Below are 23,652 nucleotides of genomic sequence, written 5' to 3' on the forward strand. Positions count from 1 at the left end.
GACCAGGAATTCTATATCTTTGGAGTTAAGTATAGGTTTTCCATGTTTTCCCTTTTATTTTACAACTGTTTGTAATTGTATTATTGAATGTATGTCTCTTTTTGTAACATCTTTTTGTATATTGCACTATACCTTTTATAATAAGAGAATTTAATAAGATTGTCTTGCTCTAAACGAACCTAGCCTGAAAGAGTGTAACTGTGAGCCTTAACCCTCTGCATGCTGAAGTACTTGTTGAATCAGTAGGAACTAACTGACTTTAGTGAGAGAGTGTTTAATGCATTGGTGTATTGTGAATTATTACCTGTTAGGGAGAACGGGGAAATAGTCACATTAGGTTTCTATCGCCTGTGAAGGATAGATGGTGTCAGCGAATGAGTTTTGTGGGCGTTGGTTGGTGTTTGGGGTGCTTTTGTGTTAGTCTAACCTGTGTGCAAGGTGCGTGAGTGACCCCTGATAGCCACGCCTAAAGTCACGTGCGGCTGGAAGTACCGTATCCGTGATACCAGTGTTACCAAATGAATGTATCCTTTCATAGAACATTAAATCTACTGAGATGATACTCAAGTAACAGAGTCTCAGGAAAGTAGATTAATGGATTTCTGTAAGTCCAGGGGGAGAACATGTTTTCTATCATCACACAATCCTGCTTCATGGCAAGCCACTGCGCAGAATTGGTTAACATTTTAAAAGCAACCCCCCATTTGCTCAAGAAATTATTTATAGCTGGCATTAAGTCAGCCCAAATTAAGCCACAAACACCAAAGTAAATTAATATGATATTCTTCTGGCTTAATCATAAATTAACTCCATATGGTGAAACCAAAGGCCTCTTCTTTGCCCAATATTTATAGGAATCCCCCTTAGTGAATTTAGCATTCTGTGAAGCATCTCCAATTATCCAATTAGTTTTCTTTAAAGAAGCTACAAATAAAAAAGTTAATTAGCAGTTTCTACAAAAGAGAGCATATATAAATTGTAAATAAGTAATTATTTAATAAGTACAAGGTGTAGTGTAAATATGGACACAAATTACCATTCTTATTGCACAGTGCTATATTGGTATGGGAGAAGAATCTTTTTTTTCCCTTCCCACTAGGGATGCACAGAATCCACTATTTTGGATTCAGCCAAACCCCACGAAGATTTGGCTGAATACCAAACCGAATCCTAATTAGGGGTGGGTAGGGGAAAATTTTTTACTTCCTTGTTTTGTGAGTAAAAGGTCATGTGATTTACCTCTACACCCCCTAATTTGCATATGCAAATTAGGATTCGGGTTTGGCCGGACAGAAGGATTCAGCCGAATCCGTATCCTGCTGAAAAAGGCCGAATCCTGGATTCGGTCCATCCCTACTTCCCACCCCCTAACTGTATCATTTAGATGTACAGATTTGAGAGAACCGGTGCAGTAAAATTATATTCACTGAGGGGTGCACAGAACAAATGACAGGTATAGGATCCATTATCCGGAAACCTGTTATCCAGAAAGCTACAAATTATGCAAAAGCTGTCTCCCATAGACTCAATTTTATCCAAATAATCCAAATTCTAAAAAATGATTTCCCTTTTCCTAGTAATAATAAAAACTGTACCTTGTACTTGATCCAAAATAAGAAATAATTAATACTTAAAGGGGAACTCCACAAAAACATAATATAAGCATTTTGAAAAGTAAACATAATTCCAAGCAACTTTGCAATATACATCATTTAACATTTGGACAGTTACCTAAGCCTAGCCCCCTGCTCTCCTGCTGATCTCTCTGACTACTTTGCTGAGCTGCCTGACTACTGTTACTTTGTATCAACAGCCAGATGTCCTTAGCCTGCATCCTCCAAATCCCACAATTCCCTGCACACGTGATTTCAATAAAGAACGAATATCATAGTGCAATGCATTGTGGGTTATGTAGTTCCTGCTGTCTGTAAACTGTGGAGAAGTTGTTACAATTTGTAACATCAGTGTTTAGTTCCTCCTTCCCTGCCAGGATTGCAAATGATGCAGAAAGAGAAGAATTGTTAAACAGCTGGATTTAGGCATAGAAAATGGCATTTATTCATACTTTTTGAAGAAACAGTTAACTGTGATGGATATATTAGGGGTTTCTGTGTTATGTGGGCCTCTTTATCAAATTTTGGTTTAGAAGCCATAGTTCCCCTTTAATTGAAGCAAAACCAGCCTAGCATTCTGGATAACAGATCCCATACCCGTACTAATAAAACAGGGCACCAGCGAGTTTGCATTGATCAATCACCTCTTTTGCATGTTTGTATCAAAATAAAAGTGACAAAACAAGTGGTTCACCTAATTGATAATATCCAGTACCAAGCACAGTTATAACATCTTAGGTTTGCCTTTTTATGAACAGTGGGCAGGCTCCTTTAAACCTCTTTGTTACCATGCTATTCGTCTTTGCTAGAAATGCCTGTCCTACCTGTTATCAGTACTAAACCCTTTTGTTCCTATCCTGCTTGTTACCAGTTCTGGCTTTGCCTCTTTTGCCTGTTCCCCAGTACTTGTTCATATTAAGTCTTTACTATCCAGTCCTGACCATGAGTGACTTTGACAGAACTGTGCTATACATATGTGGGAGTTTCATAAACATTAAAAAAATAGTAATAATTCAAAATATTTTCCTCAATAATCAAGCAAAAGCATTGTAATTCATTAGAAAAAGATGATTTTATTTCTTCAAAACACATTTTAATGTTAATGATATATTATAATTCTGTTTTCTCTTCTTTCTTGTCTTGCTCTTCCTCCTAAACATGAAAAGAATTTTGCTGTTATACTTTGAGCTTCTGTATGGTGACCAAAAAAAGTAATTTTTTTTAGTACAATGAACTAAATGTAAAGGAATTGTTCAGTGTAAAAATAAAAACTGGGTAAATAGATAGGTTGTACAAATAAAAAATGTTTCTAATATAGTTAGTTAGCCAAAAATGTAATGTGTAAAGGCTGGAGTGACTGGATTTCTAACATAATAGCCAGATCACTACTTTTCAGCTCTCTTGGTTTCCACTGACTGACTACCTTGTTTACCAGGCAGTAACCAATCAGAGACTTAAAGGGGGGCCACATGGGTCATATCTGTTGCTTTTGAATCTGAGCTGAATGCTGAGGATCAATTACAAACTCACTGAACAGATATGTCCCATGTGGCCCCCCTTCAAGTTGCTGACTAAGCAGAAAGTAGTGTTCTGGCTATTATGTTAGACATCCAGTCACTCCAGCCTTTATATATAAAATTTTTGGCTAACTAACTATATTAAAAACATTTTTTATTTTGCACAGGCTATCTATATACACAGTTTATATTTTCACACTGAACTAAACAAGCACCCTGGCCTTGAGGGCAAAGCCACCTGCTTGGCTGTAAGAGCAGTTCTTTAGTTTGCTGTGCTGTGGAGCAATATCTCTGTGCTATCCCACTGGTAACTCCTTTCACTCCTGTACTCCGTGCAGTCTCATGTCATATGTTTCCAAGTCTATAAACATGCTGTGATTTTTTTGTTAGGGCTTCTGACTCTGTGAGCTCATAATCCACAGAGCTTATGTAAAAAAAAACACATTTCTCCTGAATTTCCACAACAGTTGCTTCTCAAGTTATGTAGGAGAATTCATGGCTCTCACTCTAAAGGGCAAGCACCCTGGTGTTCCCTGCTTAGATCTTAAATCTCCAAGATTAGTTCAGGTACATGCCAAGTGCAGTAGGTGAAAATGTCATAGTCATGTGCATTAAGAGGAGTTACTGTAGTGTAGTAAAAAACAATGGCCTAAAACCAACCAAACATTTAGAGTTGTTGATATATTCACTATTATTTGTATTTTACACTGAAATAGTGGTTGCTTTACATCTTAACATACACTTTATGGGACCCATTTTTAACAAACAAATTTCATTTTTTTTTTGAATTAATGAAATCTCGAAAAATGTTTGGTTTTTCTTTATTTCTTAAAAGCTCTAAGAATTCAAGCTTTATTATGTAAAAAAAAACAATTAGAGGCATAGTTATCAAAATCTGAATTTATCTGATTTTTTAGATTAAAAAAAATCAGACCATACTAGAATCCTTATTTATTAATAAAAAAACTAAAATTAATCGGTTCAGGGAAAACCCCCCAAAAAAATACGAAAAATCGCATTGTATGTTTTTTTTCCGAATCGTATGATTTTTTGGATTTGCCTGAAAAGTCGGAAATAGTCGGATTTTCAGGCTAAATCCAATGCAGACCACAGAAACTTCCAATTAGGATAGGGACCACTCCCATTGACATATACAACCTCGGCAGGTCAGAGATGCCGGATTGTCGGATTCTGACTTTTTGCAGCCTCGGGGTTAAATAAATTCCGAAAAATTTGAGGGTTTTTTTCACAAAAAATTCAGATTTTATTGTTAAAAAATCTAGAATTTTTTGAGTTTTTGATATTTGAACTTTGATAAAAAATCCTCTTAAAGTAGAGGAGACGCTGTGAGTAGACTTATAGAAAAAAATCCAAATTCAACCAAAGTTTCAAAAGTCCCAAACACAACAGTTCCTTGTGTAGACCATAGATACATTAAGGGGGTTATTTACTAAACTCTGATTTTTTCAGTCGGAGTTCTAAAGCGGAGAAACACTATTTTTTCACTGATAAATGTCCGAATAAAAAAATACTCCATCTCAAACCTGCGGAGGTCATGTAGAAGTCAATGGCAGATGTCCCGTTTACAGTTAGAAGATATCATGATCTGAACTGGGTTTCGTAAAATAATATGATTAATCTGAGTTTTCGGGTCTCAAATCTAAAAAAAATAGATTTTTCCACAATTTTATTGAGCCTTTCCTGGATCAGTTTTTTCAAGTAAATTTACTGATCAATACAAATGTGCATGAGAGGTTGGTTGAATTGGTGCAATGGAGCTCCCGGTCACCATCTTGAGGATCTTCGTGTCTCACGCCAATTTGCACATGCACAGTTGAAGCTGATTCCTGACTTGGGCCAACTGTGCATGCACTGGCAGGCTTAGTGACAGCAAAGAGACCCAAGCAAATGCGCTTCTCTGCATTTAAGGGTCAGAACTTTGAAAAAGGTTTTTTCAACAAAGCTACATCCTCCTCAATCTTATGTCAGTGACATCATATCCTGTATGCTGGAAAGTCATAAAAGTTGTAAAAAATGCTGGTGTCTTTTCATTTTTTAAAATTGCCTTCAAAAGTCCTAAAAACTTAAAGATTTTTGTGTTAACAATTTTTTTAACCAATTTGAGGGGCATGCCACATTTGTTTTAGGGTGGACTCATGTCTAGGACATAAGAGGATCTCTTTAATCTTTATTTTGCTTCCTTGGACATGTGTAATAATAAGAAGCCACTTCATGCATTTTAACCAACATCTTTAATAAAGAAGTGTATACATTATATATTTATCCACCCTATTCAAATTGACCTTAGTGTAAGAGTACTAACGAACTGAACGCTAGCGAAAGATCGCTAAGAAATTTTGGGCTAATAAATTAACGCTAGCAAAACTTCGCCCGTGTTCGGGTGAATTTGCTCCATTGAGTTGAAAATCAAAATGGAAAATACCCAAGAGAGTCCTGAGTTATAATGGAGCTGTATATAGATATTGTTGGGTTGCTGTTATCTATTTGTTACCATTGATCTACTGGTAGATTGCAGAGACCTCTTGGCCACCCCTAGTTTTATCACTTGTTAAACTGCTACTGTAGCTATAATACTCTTGTTTGCTGGACCGAAATGTTCCCCAGATATTGTGCAATTATGCAAACAAGATTCTCTGTGAAAGAAATTGCTCACTCTCTCTTCCTGCCTCAGCTTCTATTACTGCCTCTTCACTGACTAATAGAATATGGTTCATATACACCCACTACCACAGATGAATTTGCACAAATTTCCCTACTACTGCTACCTCTGAACTTGGTGGTATCTCTAGGATTCTCACAGGTTCCCTGTGCCAATTACTGCTGTGAAGTTATGGCAAAGAACAACATTAATGGGGTTATATACAGTACTAATGTCCGAAAAATTCTCAATATTTCAGTAAAACCATTTTGACCAAATTCCCATCCACATTTTAATCATATTCATCAATAAATGAACTCAGATAAATCTGGTGCGGGGAAAAGACTTGATAAAATCGTGAAAAAAATCGAATCATATCATTTTTCCAGATTTGACGCCTGAAAACTCAGACTTTTTCGAATTATCGCTCCAAAAACCACAATTTTTTTTAGGATTCCTGTACGAAACCCAGCGCAGATCATGATATCTTCAATTTGTAAAAGGGACATCTGCCATTGACTTCTACATAACCTCGGTAGGTTTGGGATGGAGTACTTTTTTAATCTAACTTTTAGCAGCCTCAGATAATAAATTTAAAATTTAAAACTCAGACCAGAAAAATTTGGACTTTAGTAAATATAATAAAATTATTTAGTATAATATAATAAAATTAGTCTGAATCACTTTCTATTGCAGGTGTTTTTCTTTTTACAGTGGCAGGGTTTTTTTTCAATGCTATTGAGCTGTTCTGATTGAAGTATTTTCATGAAAGTGGTAGAGATCAAGGTTAAAAAAAACCCACAATGGTGGAAAACCCTAGCTTGAGTTAAATCAAAATATTTTGAGACTGAGTTTAGAAAATAAACTCAAATTCAAAAATGTATAAATCACCCTTTAATTGTAAATGCTGAATTTTAGTTATGCAACCAGGGCCGGGCCACACAGGTGCCCAAGGCAAGCCGGCAGACGCGGCGCCGGCTTAGCCCAAGTACGCATGTGCAAGGTGGCGCTCGCATTCAAGAAAGGTGGTGCTTTTTACTTCTTTTGCGCTTCTGCGCATGTGCGAATTGGCGCGAACGTGTACATGCACGAATACCCGAGAACATACGTTTGCACGCATGCGCAGGAACTCAAGAAAAAGTAAAAACCACCGAGAGTTGGCCACCGGACTGGGGGTAGGCGACAGAGGAGGTACGTGCTTGGGTCCCCCCAGCTTTGCGCCCTAGGCACGTACCTACTCTGCCTACCCCTTGGCCCGGCCCTTGTATGCAACTATGCAATGGGTATACAGTATAGTGTGATATACTTTGATTTATTTTGGTATTTCTGGTTCAGATAGCTGAGGGACATGAATGTGTGCATCTAATTTCTATAGTTAATATATTTAAACATAGGATTTTGAAGATATGTAAATTTTTGTTGGAGTGATATAAAGGAATTTCTTCTGTTACCTTCTATTGCCATCTAGTGTGGTATCTTTGAATTACTAAGTTGCGTAACAAAAAGTTATTGGGCCTTTCAGAAAAAAAAAAAGAAATAGTTTTCGACCCGGAGTTTTTAAATAAAAAAGCGAACTAGAATCCAGGATTTGACCTTATTTATTAATAAGCACGATTTAATCGGATTGGGGACAAACTCGATAAAGTTAATGAAACCAAAATTTTTTGGGCTTTTTCACGAATAGCCCAAATTTTTGGGATTTTTGTCCGAAAAGCTCAAAATAGTCAGATTTTCAGGCTAATTTCAGCGAAGACCGCAGAAACCTCCAATTGACTTATATATAACCTTGGCAGGTCTGAGATACTGGATTTTCAGATTCTGACCTTTCCTTGGTGTATAATAAATCTTGAAAAATTTGAAGTTTATTTTCCACTAAAAATTCGGATTTTAGAGTAAAAAAAGAACTCGAGTTTTTGGCATTCAGACTTTAATAAACAACCCCCTAAATGTAGGCAATAACTTTTAAAAAATGTTTCAGGGTTCTCATTAGATTCTTTGCTTTTATTTCATTGATTACATTTGCCCCCTTTTGCCCTCATGTACATCCTCTAGATAAGGAATTGGTTTTTCACAACTATTCAACTGCCAAGCCCATGACTTTACACCATGGCCATTCTCTTTACTTATACAAAGCTCTCATAGTAATCATCCTTTTTGGCAGCATATCTTCAATAAACTTAATTGAACCGGCGCATATTACTTACAGAATTCTTCCCAGACAGAAATCCATAACAGAAATCTTTGAGGTGTTTAGCAGTTATAGGACCAGCAGCCATGATTTTTTTGTTCTCATCTTCACTATTGAAAATGACCACTCTTGGTAGGTCACTTCTTTTGAGCTGGAAATAAGACATTACTTTTTCATTGCTTCTGATGGTCACATCCACTTTCACAAACAGAACCTGTGAAATATGAGTTGAAAACAGTATATTAAAGGGGTAAAGGAATTCGGCCTTAGCATTTACTAATTCTGAATGTGCAACTGACTTTGAGAAAGGTAACATTTAATTGGGCCCACTTCCTAACTCAAGGGCGATGTTTTTCACCTGTAATACTTTATTATTCCCATAATGGCAGGGGAATTGCTGACAAGTGTTAAGTTGTGCGCACCTCTACTTTACCAATTTGGTAAGTAAAATTTGCTTTAATTTTCCCCTAACATTGTATGTGCTGCAAATGGCATAATATCTGCCATGGGAAATAGAGAAGAAATTACCCTTGCACACCCTGGCCTTCCCAATCTGTACGAGTCCCAGGTGCTCAATGAAGGAGGCGTTGGCAACCTCAAATTCAGCGTGAAGAGCAGAGAAATCACTGGCACAACTTGGGTTATTTCTAGCAGGGAAAACCCTTGCTCATTTATTGTGGATGCAATGTTTCGGGGCGTAACCCCTTTGTCAAGCATATAATATCTGCCATACCAGTTTGCAATGAAAATAGCATATGTCATTAGGTGCAAGTCAGTTGAGTAGGTACAAAAAAACAAAATGGTTCTGCCAAACTAACAACTCCTCAAGGCATCTGTTGATTCCAGGGCTCCCTTTGCAATTTATTCTTTAATGTGGAAGCAAAAGGGTTGTTTCAGGCATGAAGGAAATTACCATAAGAGTACATAGCATTATTCTCAACACAAAAATGTAGTGGTTGCTTAAAACACTAGCCAAAGCTACAGTATCTTACATTTCAGCACATACTGATACCGGGCTGATATTAAAACAATACTATGCTGGAGGGCGGTCCTTAGCCATGGTGGAGTCCGGACGCAGACTTTAAGAGCTCCTCCACTGGATCCCTGTTAACCCGACATTACGCTATTTGCAGAGCACACCACTTTACTCCGGGTTACTTCTGATTAATGCCGAAGCATGGGTAAACGTGGAACCCGGGCACAACGTGCAACTATGTCACCTTTCCTGCACAAAACCCCTGGCAGAGGCAAACACGCGAAGTTCCAAGATGGCGGTGAGGACGATGACGCATCTCACACTTCCCCGCGCATACCTGCCTCACCCACGCGATCAGTGAGTATGTCTCCGGCACTCACCCCAACTCAGACTTCCCCGCAAGGGTCCCCATCTGATCCCTCGCAATCGCCGGACGATCAGCCAGTAACGCCACAGATTTTAGCGGCCCAGCTAGCGACACTGCAGGACTCGCTGACTTCCACTATCACGCAGTCTGTGTCGGCGGCCGTGAATGCAGCACTAAAAGAGATTCAAAGGGATGTTAACGATCTGGGAGACCGCACAGATAAGTTGGAATCTTATACTGATGATATTGCTCAACGCCTGATGTATGTTGAGGAAGATAACGAAACTCTTAGAGGGGAAGTCTGTGATTTGCGCGACATGTGTGAGGACTTGGAGAACAGGTCGCGGCGACAGAATCTGCGATTTAGGGGGATTCCTGAGGAAGTAACCCCTTCCGAGATACCGGGCTACCTTGCTGATTTGTGTGCGTTCATATGCGCGACAACCCCAAGTGAATTATGGAGATTTGATAGAGCCCATCGCTCTCTAGGCCCAAAACCTGCTGCATCGAAACCTCCACGTGATATCGTTGCCTGCTTTCATTACTATCAAGGGAAGGAAGCTATCCTGGCGAAAACGAGAGCTACCCGTGAATGGGCCTTCCGCTCCCATAAGGTCCAGATATTTCAAGATCTCTCTCCGATTACTCTATCCAAACGGAGAGATTTGCGGCCTGTTACACAAACACTCAGAGATCACGGCATACCCTATCGCTGGGGATTCCCTTTCAAGCTGATTGTTGTACGCACGGGTCAGACCTATACGCTACACAACCCCCGGAATGGGGACAGATTTCTCAAGGCACTTGGACTGTCTGCTCGAGACCCGCCTAAAGATCCCCCACAAAGGGAGCCCTCGCAACCGCTAGCGCCTCAATGGTCCACCATTCGACAGAAAGCTTCACCGCCACGGCTAGCCCTCAGCCCTTCGCCTCCTCGCGATGGGTGAGTGGCGACTTGCATCAGCCTCATTGTTTCCAAGCTGGGTGTATACCCTATTTTTCTACTTTATTGCCAGCAGCCACTTATTGGATCCAGGGATGGATAGGCCACTTTCCCATCCTGCCTTTTCTCTTTTTGGTCTGCACGACCCCTACGTGGATATTGACCCTCACCCCCCACCAGAGGTGCTTGTTTTGCTCCTCGTAAGCTCTTGACGTCTTGTCAGGGCTTTGTTCTCAATTTTTCTCTACAGGACAACCATCAGATTCGGTTCTACTCTAGGCGGAGATGACTGACATTTTTTCTTCATTTTTCCTTTTTTCCTTTTTTCTCTTTTTTCTTTTTTGTTTGTGGTTTATTATGCTATTTTGGTTCAGATACTGGTACTTGCACCTCTTATTTGGGAGCTTATTGTATGTTTGCAAAGTTCATGTTCTTCTCATTCCCGATTGTCAGGGTACTTATAATGTGTTTCGGGGGTCTATGACATGTTGTGGGGGGATGTGGGAGTCTGGTCGCTTACTTTCCCTTTCCTTCCCTCCTCCGGGTCACCATCCAGATGAGCTTCACTTATCCTTCCAATACTATGGCTAAATTTATATCTATGAATGTCAAGGGCCTTAATAGTATCCATAAGAGGTATCTTGCCTTAAAAGAGCTCAAACACTCTCGGGCAGACGTAGCTCTTATTCAGGAAACTCATTTTCATAAAGACAATCATAGCAAGCTTGCTTCCAAACTCTACCCAACTGCCTACTACTCCTCTGGTCCCTATAAAAGAGCAGGGGTTGCCATACTTATCCATAAGGATTGCCCCTTTCGAGTTGACCAGACTCTCACAGACCCCAATGGCCATTTTTTGATGCTCAAAGGAATGTATGCTAATGTGCAGTTATTGTTGGTCAATGTATACTCACCTAACAAAAGGCAGATCAGCTTCCTGCGCAAACTCATCACCAAGTCCCAACAATTACACTCCACATATGTGATAATAGGGGGTGATTTTAATTTGACATACTCTCAGGGGACTGATAGATCGGAACCCTCCCCAAACCAGATGGCCCATACCCTCTCTACTTCTTTTAGGCAGATTATGCGCCAATCTCAGTTCTTTGATGCTTGGCGAACGAAACACCCTCGTGATAAACAGTTTACATTCTATTCGCCCACTTATAAAACGCATTCGCGTATTGACTACTTTTTTATATCCTACTCTTGCCTACACTTACCTTATGATTCAGACATTATGCCAATCACTTGGTCAGATCATGCTCCGATCACATTGACCATAGAACTGTTTAAATCCCCTCCCCGAGAGCCTCATTGGCGCCTCAATGAATCGCTCCTGCATGACAAAGACGTGTTTGCTAAGATTGAGGGTAATCTGAAGGAATATTTTGCTATAAACGAGGGCTCCGTGGCCTCCTTAACCACGCTATGGGAAGCCCATAAAGCCACTTTGCGGGGCCAGCTGATAGCACTGACAGCACACAAAAACAGGACAGCTAATGTTACCTATCTTACACTCCATAGGCAACTTAGAGACTTGGAAACACAATACAACTTGAATCAGAGTGACTTTTTACTGGCCCGAATTAGACACATTCGTACAGAGCTAGCCGCCTTACGGCAAAAACAGGCTGAGAAGGCCATACTTTGGACGCGGCAGCGTTTCTATGAAAAGGCTGATAGACAGCATACTTTGCTTGCCAAAAAGTTGAGGGACCAACAGGTCCAATCTCGAATAACCTCTCTGATGACCCCTGCAGGCCATTTAACCTATGACCCTTACCAGATCGGTTCCCTGTTTTACGATTATTATCACAAGCTTTACAATTTGTCCCCGACCTTGACTGACACCAGGCTACATTCTGAGTCTATAATTGGCTTTTTAGAGAATTTAGAGCTCCCAGGTCTTACAGAAGACGACTTAGGAATTCTAAATAAAGATATTACGATGGAGGAATTGTCCTTCGCCCTTAAGACTATGCCGAGTGGCAAAACTCCGGGTCCAGATGGGTTGCCGTATAAATACTATCAATTATACCAACATATTCTTCTACCTTACCTGTTAAAGCTGTTTAATCTATACTTGCACGGTGAACCCATCCCTCCCTCTGTGCTATCCTCCTACTTGACACTGCTGCCCAAGGAAGGTAAAGACCCTACACTATGCTCCAACTACAGACCGATAGCCCTCCTGAACTCGGACTTGAAGCTGTTCACTAAAATTCTTGCAAACCGTTTGGCCCCAATACTACCTAGGCTTATCAATAGGGATCAGGTGGGTTTCATTTTGGGGCGCCAAGCGGGTGACAACACTAGACGTACTGTAGACCTAATTGAAATACTTCAGAGACGTAAAGCTCCCTCGTTAGTTCTTAGCCTAGACGCCGAAAAGGCGTTTGATAGATTAGACTGGACTTACCTTTTTAAACTCTTGGAACACTTGAATTTCTCAGGCCCCTACCTGCTTGCTCTTCGCAATCTCTATAGCACCCCATCCACCCATCTAAAACTTTCGGGTCAATCTGGTAAAGCGATCCCGATAAGGAATGGCACTAGGCAGGGGTGTCCTTTATCTCCCCTTCTCTATGCTCTAAGCATCGAACCTCTAGCGGCAGCCATTAGGTCACATCCTGACATAGGGGGGGTTTTAGTGGACTCTGTGCATTATAAGATAGCCCTATTTGCAGACGACGTCCTACTCACCATGACTAATCCATATGTTTCCCTTCCGAACCTCCACCTCGTCCTAGATGGCTATAGTAAGATCTCGGGTTACAAACTTAATATTAATAAAACGGAAGCTCTCCCACTCAACATACCACCTCAGGAACTTGCAGCATTGCAACTTAAATTCAATTACAAATGGAGGGTGGATTCCTTGACATATCTAGGGACCCAGATGGCAGCATCTCATGCTCAGTTATATGATCTGAATTTTAAACCGCTCATTCAGCAAACAAAGACCTCTCTCATGCGATGGACTAATTACCCTATTTCTTGGCTCGGCAGGATAGCCGCTCTAAAAATGTCGGTTTTACCCAAGTATCTTTACTTGTTTGAGACTCTGCCGATTCCGATAGCTCCCAAAGTCTTTCGGGAACTACAAGCCTTGTTTCACAATTTTATATGGGCCCACCGGAGCCACAGAGTGGCTAAATCAGTGATGATGACCCATACGAGCTTGGGAGGTCTCGGGGTCCCCAATCTTCGACGATACTATGAAGCCTCGCAGTTGAGGCAACTTTTAGCATGGTCTCACCATTTTCCAACTACCACCTGGGGTCACATTGAAAATAGTATGGTGACGGACTATCATTTAAATGTTCTCATTTGGGACCTTGCCTTCTCTCTGCGGATTCCATCATCTATCCTCTCCGCCACCAGGCTTTCCTACTCTATATGGCTGAAGACCCGGCTTAAATACAAATTGGTCTCCGCTAAATCATTGGTAACAACCTTTTTGAACAATCCGATGTTTTCGCCTGGCACTGAGCCATCGTTTTGTACCAGATGGTCTAGGTTACAATTCTTTACGGTCAAAGACCTGCTCACTCCGCTCGCTTATGGGATGTTGCCTTACCAAGTGATTAGGGAGAAGCAGCCCCTAACGGATATAAAATTATTTGAATATTTTCAAGTACGGCATTTTTTGGCTCCCTATGTCACATATCTCAAATCACATCCCCCCACGATGTTTGAGACTTTGGCACTTCCAGGCCTACCACAGAAAGGCCTTATCTCCAGGATCTACAATATGTTGTCTGCTCCTCCAGACTTGGATCTGCCCAGACATAAGTACATGGAGAAATGGGATCGAGACCTCCCACACCCAGTCCAGCCTAAAGATTGGCCATTGATATGGAACAACGCTAAACGTATGGTCACTTGTGTGCGACAGAAAGAACACATTTATAAAATTTTGACCTATTGGTACTATACCCCGGACAGGCTGCACAAATTATTTCCGCAACATTCGCCCCTATGCTGGAGGAACTGTGGGCTTCAGGGTACTATGCTTCATATCTTTTGGGATTGCCCAGTGATACAGCCGCTGTGGACTGAAATCTCTCAGCTTTTGAGCCGTATCTTCCATAGCCCATTTCCGATGGATCCTATTGTCTTATTACTGGGGAAACCTATATCACGACTTCGCAATTGTGGTCAAGCTTTGGTGAACCAAATACTGACCGCAACCCGTCTGGCCATTTCTTCACACTGGAAAGACCCTGTGCCACCTACTTTGTCTGAGATAGTTTCCAGAATTAAGGCTAACAGAACCTTTGAAGCTGGTATTGCCATGTTGTCTAACACTATGGAGCGGTTTATTAATATCTGGGACATATGGGATTTAAGAGAGTTAGTTGTCAATGGGTCGCAAGGAATCCACCCCCCATCTGCCACTTAGTCGTGAGAGGCCTGGTGGATTGTTCTTTGATTTGATTTTCTTTAGAGTAGTTCTTTTCCTATTCTGATACAATCTGCCCCAGGTTTAGGACATCAGCTTTGTTTGCTACTTGTCTTACATCTGCCTGCTCTGCCAATTACCGTGCTATATTAAGTTTCTCCCCTGGTGCTTTTTCATATATTTGTTTTCTTGTACCTGTATCTATTTTCATTATTTCTGCTGAACCACAGAAATGTTAAGCTGTACTGTTTACTATGATTTTGTAAAACCAATAAAAATCTAAGTTACAAAAAAAAAAAACAATACTATGCTACTTTAATTTATAGAAGTACAATGATCAGCCAGGCTCATATTGTTGCTGCACTGCTTACCTAACATTACCTGGACACATACATGGGGTACAACTTGTGATCCACCCCCTGCCAGGTGCCTATTCCTCAAGCAAAAAACTAACCTTTCCCTTCAGTTCCACTGCTGCCTCTCGAAATTCCTTCAGTATTTCCTCTTGTTTCTGTGATCCTTTGTCTATGAACAGGAGCAGGTGGATTTGAATGTTGCTGTTTAAAAGTCCAATAGCTGTCTGTGGTTTAATAAACACAAGGCAATATACAAAGTAAAATATATTTATGGAAAATGCATCTTTTAGTCCTAAATAAGCATACACTCTGAGTATTATTTACTGTATTTATAAGGATTTCAAAGTACATTTTTGCAATTAATGCATGGAGGATGCTTTTTGGCTGCACTGTGTTATTTAAACCCTTTACGTGCCAGTAGAATTTTGCATCAGAATTGTGTTTTACTTCATGCACAACTTTTTTAAAGAAACCCCTAATCTCTTAATGGGCCTAATATGCTGACAATGAGTGATCTACTTGTTTTACTTTAGGCCCTGGACTTCACAATCTGAAGTATACAAAATATTGTTTTTCAAGGCCCTTGCAATGACAGAAATTCTACAGTTACACCACCTGTACCTATTTGAAAGCTGTCCCATTGCTAAGCTGGTGGTTAAGCAATTAGTTTAAAGAGAATAAGTAAACTCCAAGAAGATATCTGTTGATTAATACATATAGATAATGATAATACTAAAACTCAGACAAGTTAGACATTATGGGGCATATTTATTATGCTGTTAAAATGAAATTAGACGTAAAAACGGTTTAAAAATTTGTGTAACATAAATGGTGAACTTATCAAGGTGTTTGTAATTTTACTCCATGCAAACCCCAGATTTGCATAATAGATATGTCCCTCTATGTATTTACATTTTTAAAAAAAATTCAAAGAAACATACAAGTAAAACTGAAATTTTGAAATCAGTGATAGCTAGTACATGTTATCTTTGATCAATATTATTGTACTACACTTCAACAGCTTAAGCATTCTGTTGAATTTATTTAATGTATACTTATCGCTGTCCCTTTGCACTCCAGTTAAGTGATCCTGCATTCTTTTTGCTTAATTTCAATGTAATTTTGGCCGTTGCTGGGAATCAGGGAGTCCCATTATTCTATGGACAGCTGCTGATTTTTGTTACTAAAATCTGTTAATTCTGTAGAACCAATATTTAACTTTTTTTTAAAGGGGACCAGAAAAAAAATGGTGGAAAATCAGGGCAATGGAAAAATCAGGAAAATTTATTGTGTTATATAGTATATTGGCGGGAGCACAAAATAGTGTAAAGTGTATAAAATCACAGAATCTGAAATTGGGGTTTCACTGTAAGTGAAAGTGTAACTTCCCACAGGGTAGTGTTTTCATATTTCTCCTCCCCATATCATTTGAAAATATAATCTACTTCTCACAAGCACATATATCGATTCTGTGTATTCATCATAAACTCTCTATACTCCTGGGCCACAATCCTCCAAAAACCAAGGGATAATGATTTGTTTGAAACACATCTAATGTTATTGTACATCAGTAAGTAATTCCACTGGGACTCCTTTTCTCCAGAGCCACCTCTTCTACTAAACCTGAACAATAAAATTGATACGCATATGTTGATACTGTATATGATTTAGGAACCCAATGGGTCATATACTCCTGGACAAACCTTCCCCCCAAAGACATGGCAATAATCTGGTTTATATGCATATAATACACAAAAGCCATGAATATCTTGTAAATTATATCCTTATAAACGGTGAGTTCTGATGTCATCAGTTATAAACGGTGAGTTCTGATGTCATTTCTGTCACATGACTCACTGAAACTTGTGTATCATAATAAATAAAGTACCCCCTGTTGCAAAATATGAGGATATTAGAAGTTACCTCGGAGTTCCATGACCTGTATCGGCCTCGTGTTTTTATATGGTCATGAAACTCCTCGGTAACTTATAATATCCTTATATTTTACAAGAGGGGGTACTTTATTCACTATATATTGATATTAACATTCGGAAATCCTGCAGAAACTAAAAGCAAACATTTTCTATTCAACTATTTTGCAAAGTAGAATATGTTGAACTAATTGTATAACAGACTGATAGACCAAATATGAGCTTTAATTAATTCTTATAATAACAAATATTGTCTCTTACCACTGCATTGTAATCTGTCACCATTCTCAGTTCATTTATGGTCAAGAAACGGAAGAGCTTCTCAATATTGATTCCTGGGAAGTCTTTTAATATTAAGTCATCTCTCTTGTTGTCTACCTGTAGTTAATTGAAAAAGCAATAATATAAAGCAAAAATATTGGTCACTGTGGCTAAAGACAATTGTTGAAGACAATATTAGGTAGTGCCAATAGTTACAGATATTGTAGATGTGTTGAACCCTCAGAGCAGACTAGACTTTCATAAAGGTGAAAGAAAAGAATATTTTTTGACTTTTTGGGAGTCAAATAATTTAAACTCAACCGGGTAATGCATAATTTACCTGGCGGAACAGTGCCACTGTATTGCCTTCGATTTTGAAGTGCTTTAAAACTTCTTTGCTGGTGCTTATTCCATAATCCCATTCTGGGTGCTTGTTCACAAGTGCATTAAATTCTTGAACCTCTGGTGCTTCTGGATCCTGTGAAAATGATATCAAGCAATCAGATGCTTGTCAGTATAATGATACTTATCATTATAGGGAATATGTACACTAAATTTAAATGGAAACTAGTACATCATTGCTGTTAATTCCTTATTCCCTTAACAGAGCAATACTCTTCTGCTAGTTTTTGACACCTACTTATATTTTGCAAACCTGCAACTACTTTTAAGCTTTCTTGCTTAAAATTAGCTCTAGGAGCAGCCTCTCTATCTGTTTTGGTTCTCTCTCAGCCTCTACAGTTCTCTCTCAGCCTCTACAGAGTCCCACGTATGATAACCTTCTCCAAAAGGATCAGAGCAATGCCAGAATGATTTACATTCTCTTAAAAGAAACAGCAAACTATGAACTGTGGATGACTCTACACAAAACTCTTCTGTCATGTGACAACAGGTTTTTTTTTTTTTTAAAAAAAAGCACCAGTTAGTAATGCTGTTCCAACAGAATTCTATAATAAAATCCATTGTTCCAAAGAGCTAACAGATTTTTCAATATTTAATTTTGAAATCTGACATAGTTTCCAAGGTGCCCTCAGCCATGTGACTTGTGCTCTGATAGACTTCAGTCATTCTGTACTACTGCACTGCAACCTAAAGTGACAACCCCCCCCAGCAGCCTATAAACAGAACAGTGGGAAGGTAACAGGATAACAGCTTCCTGACACCTGCAGTGCTAGGTAAAGATATAAGACTAGCACTCATTAATAAACATCAAAGTCCCACTGCAACTTCTCTAGTTACATTGAGTAGGAGAAACAATAGCTTATCTGAAAGCAATTCCAAGTGCTGGCTCTTTCCAAAAAGCACAGGATCAGGTACAATGACCTGAGTTGGCGGCCAAAGCACCAATATTATAGCTTAAACAAATACACTTGTTGGTTCAGGATTAAAAATGTATATGGTATGACTATAATAATTTATATGTTTAGGCATGACCACAAGAACTCTCCAAATATTGTTGTGAAGCATTGTTTCTGGACGTAGTATTTAGCCTTTCTTTGTTCTCCAGATTGAAACAAGGTTGAACTGTGTATTTTACAACAGCAACTACTATGATTGATCAGCTCGCATCAATCTCTCTGGCCAGTCAACTGGATCAGTGCAATCTGGTAATTTATGTATTTAACCAAATAGTACAATATCCAGATAGGCAACTAGCAGATTGTATGGATGCTTTATAATACCAATATGTGTGTGGGTAGATTACTGTCTTGAAGAACACTGTTCATAAAGTATTGTAACATACCTCGATAAATCCAATCACAGCAAGTTCTGAAGACTCTATAAAGACATTGGTAGATGGGACATCTGCAAGGACCTTAGCATTTCTAACAGGCTCTAGAGTAAAGCACATAGAGCAGAGCAAAATTATCTTCCATGCACTGACCCCATGTTTACATATACTTTTTCATTGATAGGGAATTCACTAAATGTTTCCATCACTGAGGTTGTCTGGCTGTAGAATCTCAATGCCAAGTTAAACAGTGTTTTGGTGTTACTATAACAATCAGGTTCTTACAGTAAATAGACAGGGTTCAGGGGGGGGGGAAGATTTGAGGACCCTGCTCACAAGAGCTTACAACAAATTCCATCAAAAAGGTGAAATGCTACCGACAAGTGGCCATTGGGGGATGCAAGTGAAGCCTCCAGCATTTGAGACCCAACTGGTGGTCAGTTCATTCCAATAATTTTTTTTTCCAATAATAGATACATTGATAGATATATTGTATGCAGTAGTAGATGCCTTACATAGACATTGATTACACACAATATTGATCACAGACAAATAAAAACATTTAGTAAAAATAAACCAAGTATACAAAATGTGTACCATTGTGTAAATTTGTCTGCATTTTATAAATATGTGTTTATAATAATGATATTAATAATTGATGTCCCCCCGATGCCCTCATTGCAAGATATACATTAAGCAAGTGGAACGATGTTCTCCTCTTATCCGCTACACAATGTGAGCAAAGTATAACAATTCTGGTATAACATCATCTTTAAACTAAACCAGAATCGCTTGGTCTAACCCACACTATGGCGTTGACCGAGCATTGACGTGGCACGTGAGCTTGCATATTTTGGCCAAAGTGTGGTACACCTCATTTTTTGTAATAATTATTTTTAATCCCCTTGACAAAGGCCTTGGTGCCGAAACGTTGGGGCCATTCTCATTTTTCTGGTAGGTGTATCCGCTCCCTTGCTGATTTCTTGCTTGCTACATTAAAAATAATTATTACAAAATAATAATTCATCTTTAAACTAAACCAGAATCGCTTGGTCTAACCCACACTATGGCGTTGACCGAGCCACTTTTCAAGACGGTGACCCCCTGTGACCGAAACCAGAATCGCTTGGTCTAACCCACACTATGGCGTTGACCGAGCATTGACGTGGCACGTGAGCTTGCATATTTTGGCCAAAGTGTGGTACACCTCATTTTTTGTAATAATTATTTTTAATCCCCTTGACAAAGGCCTTGGTGCCGAAATCATCTTTAAACTAAACCAGAATCGCTTGGTCTAACCCACACTATGGCGTTGACCGAGCATTGACGTGGCACGTGAGCTTGCATATTTTGGCCAAAGTGTGGTACACCTCATTTTTTGTAATAATTATTTTTAATCCCCTTGACAAAGGCCTTGGTGCCGAAACGTTGGGGCCATTCTCATTTTTCTGGTAGGTGTATCCGCTCCCTTGCTGATTTCTTGCTTGCTACATATAACTAATGGGTGGTTGATATTCTATGCTACTTTTTTAACATTGTATAAATTATGCCATGTGTTGTATGGCGTTGTCCATATAAAATGTTTTTCTTTGAACAAAAGTAAAAATTATTTTTTCAAACCACCCTTTCGTTAAACTGTTTCTGTTTTGGTGTGCAAACATGCAGATTAATTATTGATATGGGTTACCTTTAGTAGGGGTAACATTTGTTTCTGCACCTCTCGCTAACCTTTGAAAGTTTTGGTGTGCCCTCCATTCATTATTAATTGTATAATTATTTTTAAAGACAAACCATGCGCTGGCAATCTCTCTTGCATAACATCATCTGTAGCCTGCCAAACAGAATCTGGGTGATGTGATGATAAAACCACTTGCATCCCATACTCCCATTTCTGACAGGAGGACAGAACCATAGGAATTGAGAGAAGTTAACTTCAGAGTAGAACCTGACCATATGTAAGGCATATTGGGTAGATATAAGTACTGGAAATATTTAGTTACTCATTATATCAATATATACTGTATATCAATACTGTATATTTCCATATTCAGAACAGTTCAGTAATATTTAGTACATCTTTCCATTGTACAACACTAGCATAGAGTCTCTAAGGGAGCTTGTTATCCCTTAGGTTATTATCTAATTAAACAACATTATTTGTTGCCATTGCAACAAACTGTAGTTAACAATGCCCCAACGTATTGTAATCATGTCCTTTTTCTTTTTTCATTCCATCCAAAATGTATATGCAATATTTATCTGTGTTTTCTTTGGGGATATAACAAGAAAAATGTGCCTCCCTTTCCACCTGATGCATTTGGGCATTGCAACAGCAATGGGAAATAGAACAGCTGCAGTCACGCAAATCACACAAGAAGAAACTGTATATTCATTCTTTCCTTCATTTTGTTCAGGAAGTATTTAGAAAGTTTTTATCCTTTGAATAAATACAACCATCACTTTTCTTGATGGGTGTTGGTGGATAGAGTACATTATTTGTCCCTGGTATACATCATCCAGACAAAGACAAAATGCTATTAAATGGCTAACCGAGCATATTAATAATGGTAGCACAGTCATGTGATCTGTCAGCCCAGTATTTATAGGGGCAGATTCACTAACGGACGAAGTGGGCGTCAGTATCGTAATTTTGCTAGAAATCCACATCGCCAATTCACTAACAGGCGCAGACAACAATTCGCCAGTGAACGGGACCGTCGTTAGCGTTCATTGGCACTGTATCGGCAGGCAACTTTTCGCTCAGGCGAATGGTCAGTAAAGTGCATATTTTACTGAACATTACCTCTTTCACGACAGTTGACTTTGCCACCTTAGACCAGGTGAACTGCAAAAATAAAGCTAGATCTTCCTCAATCTGATGTCAGTTACATCATATCCAGTCTGCTGAAAATGCATTAAAGTTGAAAAAACGCTGGCGACTTTTCGTTTTTTAAGTGGGATTGCCTGCAAAAGTCCTAACAAACTTTTTTTGGCTAAACATTTGAGAACATATGGAGTATTCATTTTACAGTGGGCTCATGTGTAGGGCATTATAATAACTCTTTGGTCTTTATTAAGGTTCCATGGACATTTTTAATAACAAGTGGTAACTTCAAGCATTTAATGTACCCGCCCTATTCAAATTGAACTCATTGTAAGATCACTAGCGAATTTTCGCTAGGCACAAACGTACGCTATCACATCTTCGCTATGAAATGCTTGCACTGCCGAAGTAACGCTAGTGAATAGTCGCCAGCGTTCGGCGCCCAGGACGCAACTTTGCTTATTAGTGAAATAGCATAGTGGTAGTGAATTTGCACCTGGCGAAGTGGTGCGAGGTTTGTGAAGTGGTCACTGGGGACAATTCACCCTTTAGTGAATCTACCCATATGCTTTTCTACAAAAGTAAGATATATCATGTATCTTATTAGGGGGCATACAACATACAGTTAGCATGTTGCATCAAACATATGTCATCAGTTTGCACAGTAAATGGTAATGCTATACACATATATATGTGTGTACTTGGAAATTAAAAAATGAAGAGTATGACCATATTTGGAACCCCTATATAAATTGTAGAAAGGTATAATATGTACAAAAGGGATAGTGAAATCATTAGCGTGGGCAGCAAAAACTCCATATGTGATTATTTTCATATGAGAGCCGGGAGCCCAAGACACTTTAGTGTTTGTTCAGGTCTCAGTGTTCATCCTGGACAGTCACATGGCTTTTTGAGATCCTTTGCTCACTGTGATAAATGAGATAAACCGTAAGTAAGATATTTTCCCAGATATGTATTCCAAAATGCTGTGACTATTTACATTAGCAGGGGCTGAACTCCTCGGTGCAGTTTAATGAGTCATCATACTGCAGGTTTGTTGTATCATGCCATAGGGTGAGAGTAGAGGTCATTCATAAAAAAATAGGAATTGGTAGGGTTTCACAAATAGATAATTGACTTCTGTAGGTACCTGGGGAACTTTTTGTATAAGCTTGATAAAAATTGCTTGGGGACTCTTTTGTTTTTACAGAATATCTAGATGTGGCCGGCATTTGTATGACCAACATTGGATTGGATTTTTTAAGACAGCTCTATAAATTTAGGATGATCCAGCTTTCCTTCTGTCTACCTTATGGACTTCCCTATCCCTACCAGGATATTTATAAAAATGGTAACATGGATATTCTTTTAAGTTTACTTATTTTAGGTTTAGTCTGAGTGTTACATTTAAGATGTTGGCAATGTATCGGTTCTGATTTTGATATCATTTGTCCTCTCTCACAATAATATGAAATTGATAGAATTTCTTACCTTCACTTTTCGTGGAGTTTCCCACATCTGTGCCTGATGAAGTACCAATGAGTACTACAAGCAGGAGACAGCTCATGCTTGGCCTTGTCATGCTTCCTAACATTACTGCTACTGGTGACTGCTCCCTCCCACTCCTCAATGTGTAAAAGATTCTTGTGACTGTTCCAAGAGCAAATAAAGTAGGGAAGCCTACAAACCATGGGAACATCACATCTGCTTTTATAAACTTTGCACTTTGTGATAACAGGACACAAATGTAGCTATTATTAGGACATTATTCAAATGCATGAGATGCCTCAGTATAAAACAAGCTGTCTTGATAGGAAAGGCTTTTTCTTCTTAGAGTGCCATCATTGAAAGTATTTCAGCAAATGTCCTTTATT

The 23,652-nt window shown here is 39.1% G+C and overlaps 1 protein-coding gene across 1 annotated transcript; it reads right to left on the reverse strand.

The window, feature by feature from the left end:
* Positions 1–2,666: 2,666 nt before the first annotated feature.
* On the reverse strand, positions 2,667–23,420 carry erp27.S (endoplasmic reticulum protein 27 S homeolog). Its single transcript, XM_041561696.1, has 7 exons — positions 23,270–23,420; positions 18,967–19,058; positions 17,563–17,700; positions 17,223–17,339; positions 15,129–15,254; positions 7,994–8,191; positions 2,667–2,765 (listed from the first exon to the last, which is right to left on the reverse strand). The coding sequence occupies exons 1-7, from the start codon at positions 23,370–23,372 to the stop codon at positions 2,724–2,726; spliced, it is 816 nt and encodes a 271-aa protein (XP_041417630.1). The 5' UTR covers positions 23,373–23,420; the 3' UTR covers positions 2,667–2,723.
* Between the last annotated feature and the right edge of the window lie 232 nt (positions 23,421–23,652).

The sequence above is a fragment of the Xenopus laevis genome, chromosome 4S (genome assembly GCF_017654675.1).
Source record: "Xenopus laevis strain J_2021 chromosome 4S, Xenopus_laevis_v10.1, whole genome shotgun sequence".
In the NCBI taxonomy this organism is placed as follows: Eukaryota; Metazoa; Chordata; class Amphibia; order Anura; family Pipidae; genus Xenopus; species Xenopus laevis.

What these genes read in the sequence shown, in the direction of transcription:
- erp27.S (XM_041561696.1), bottom strand. Translation starts at nt 23,372, where the DNA reads ATGTTAGGAAGCATGACAAGGCCAAGCATGAGCTGTCTCCTGCTTGTA. An exon ending in AAACTCCACGAAAAGTGAAG is followed by an intron (nt 19,059 to 23,269) that starts GTAAGAAATTCT and finishes GCTTTACTCTAG; the next exon opens with AGCCTGTTAGAAATGCTAAG. An exon ending in TTCTGTCTGGGAAGAATTCT is followed by an intron (nt 2,766 to 7,993) that starts GTAAGTAATATG and finishes TTTCATGTTTAG; the next exon opens with GAGGAAGAGCAAGACAAGAA.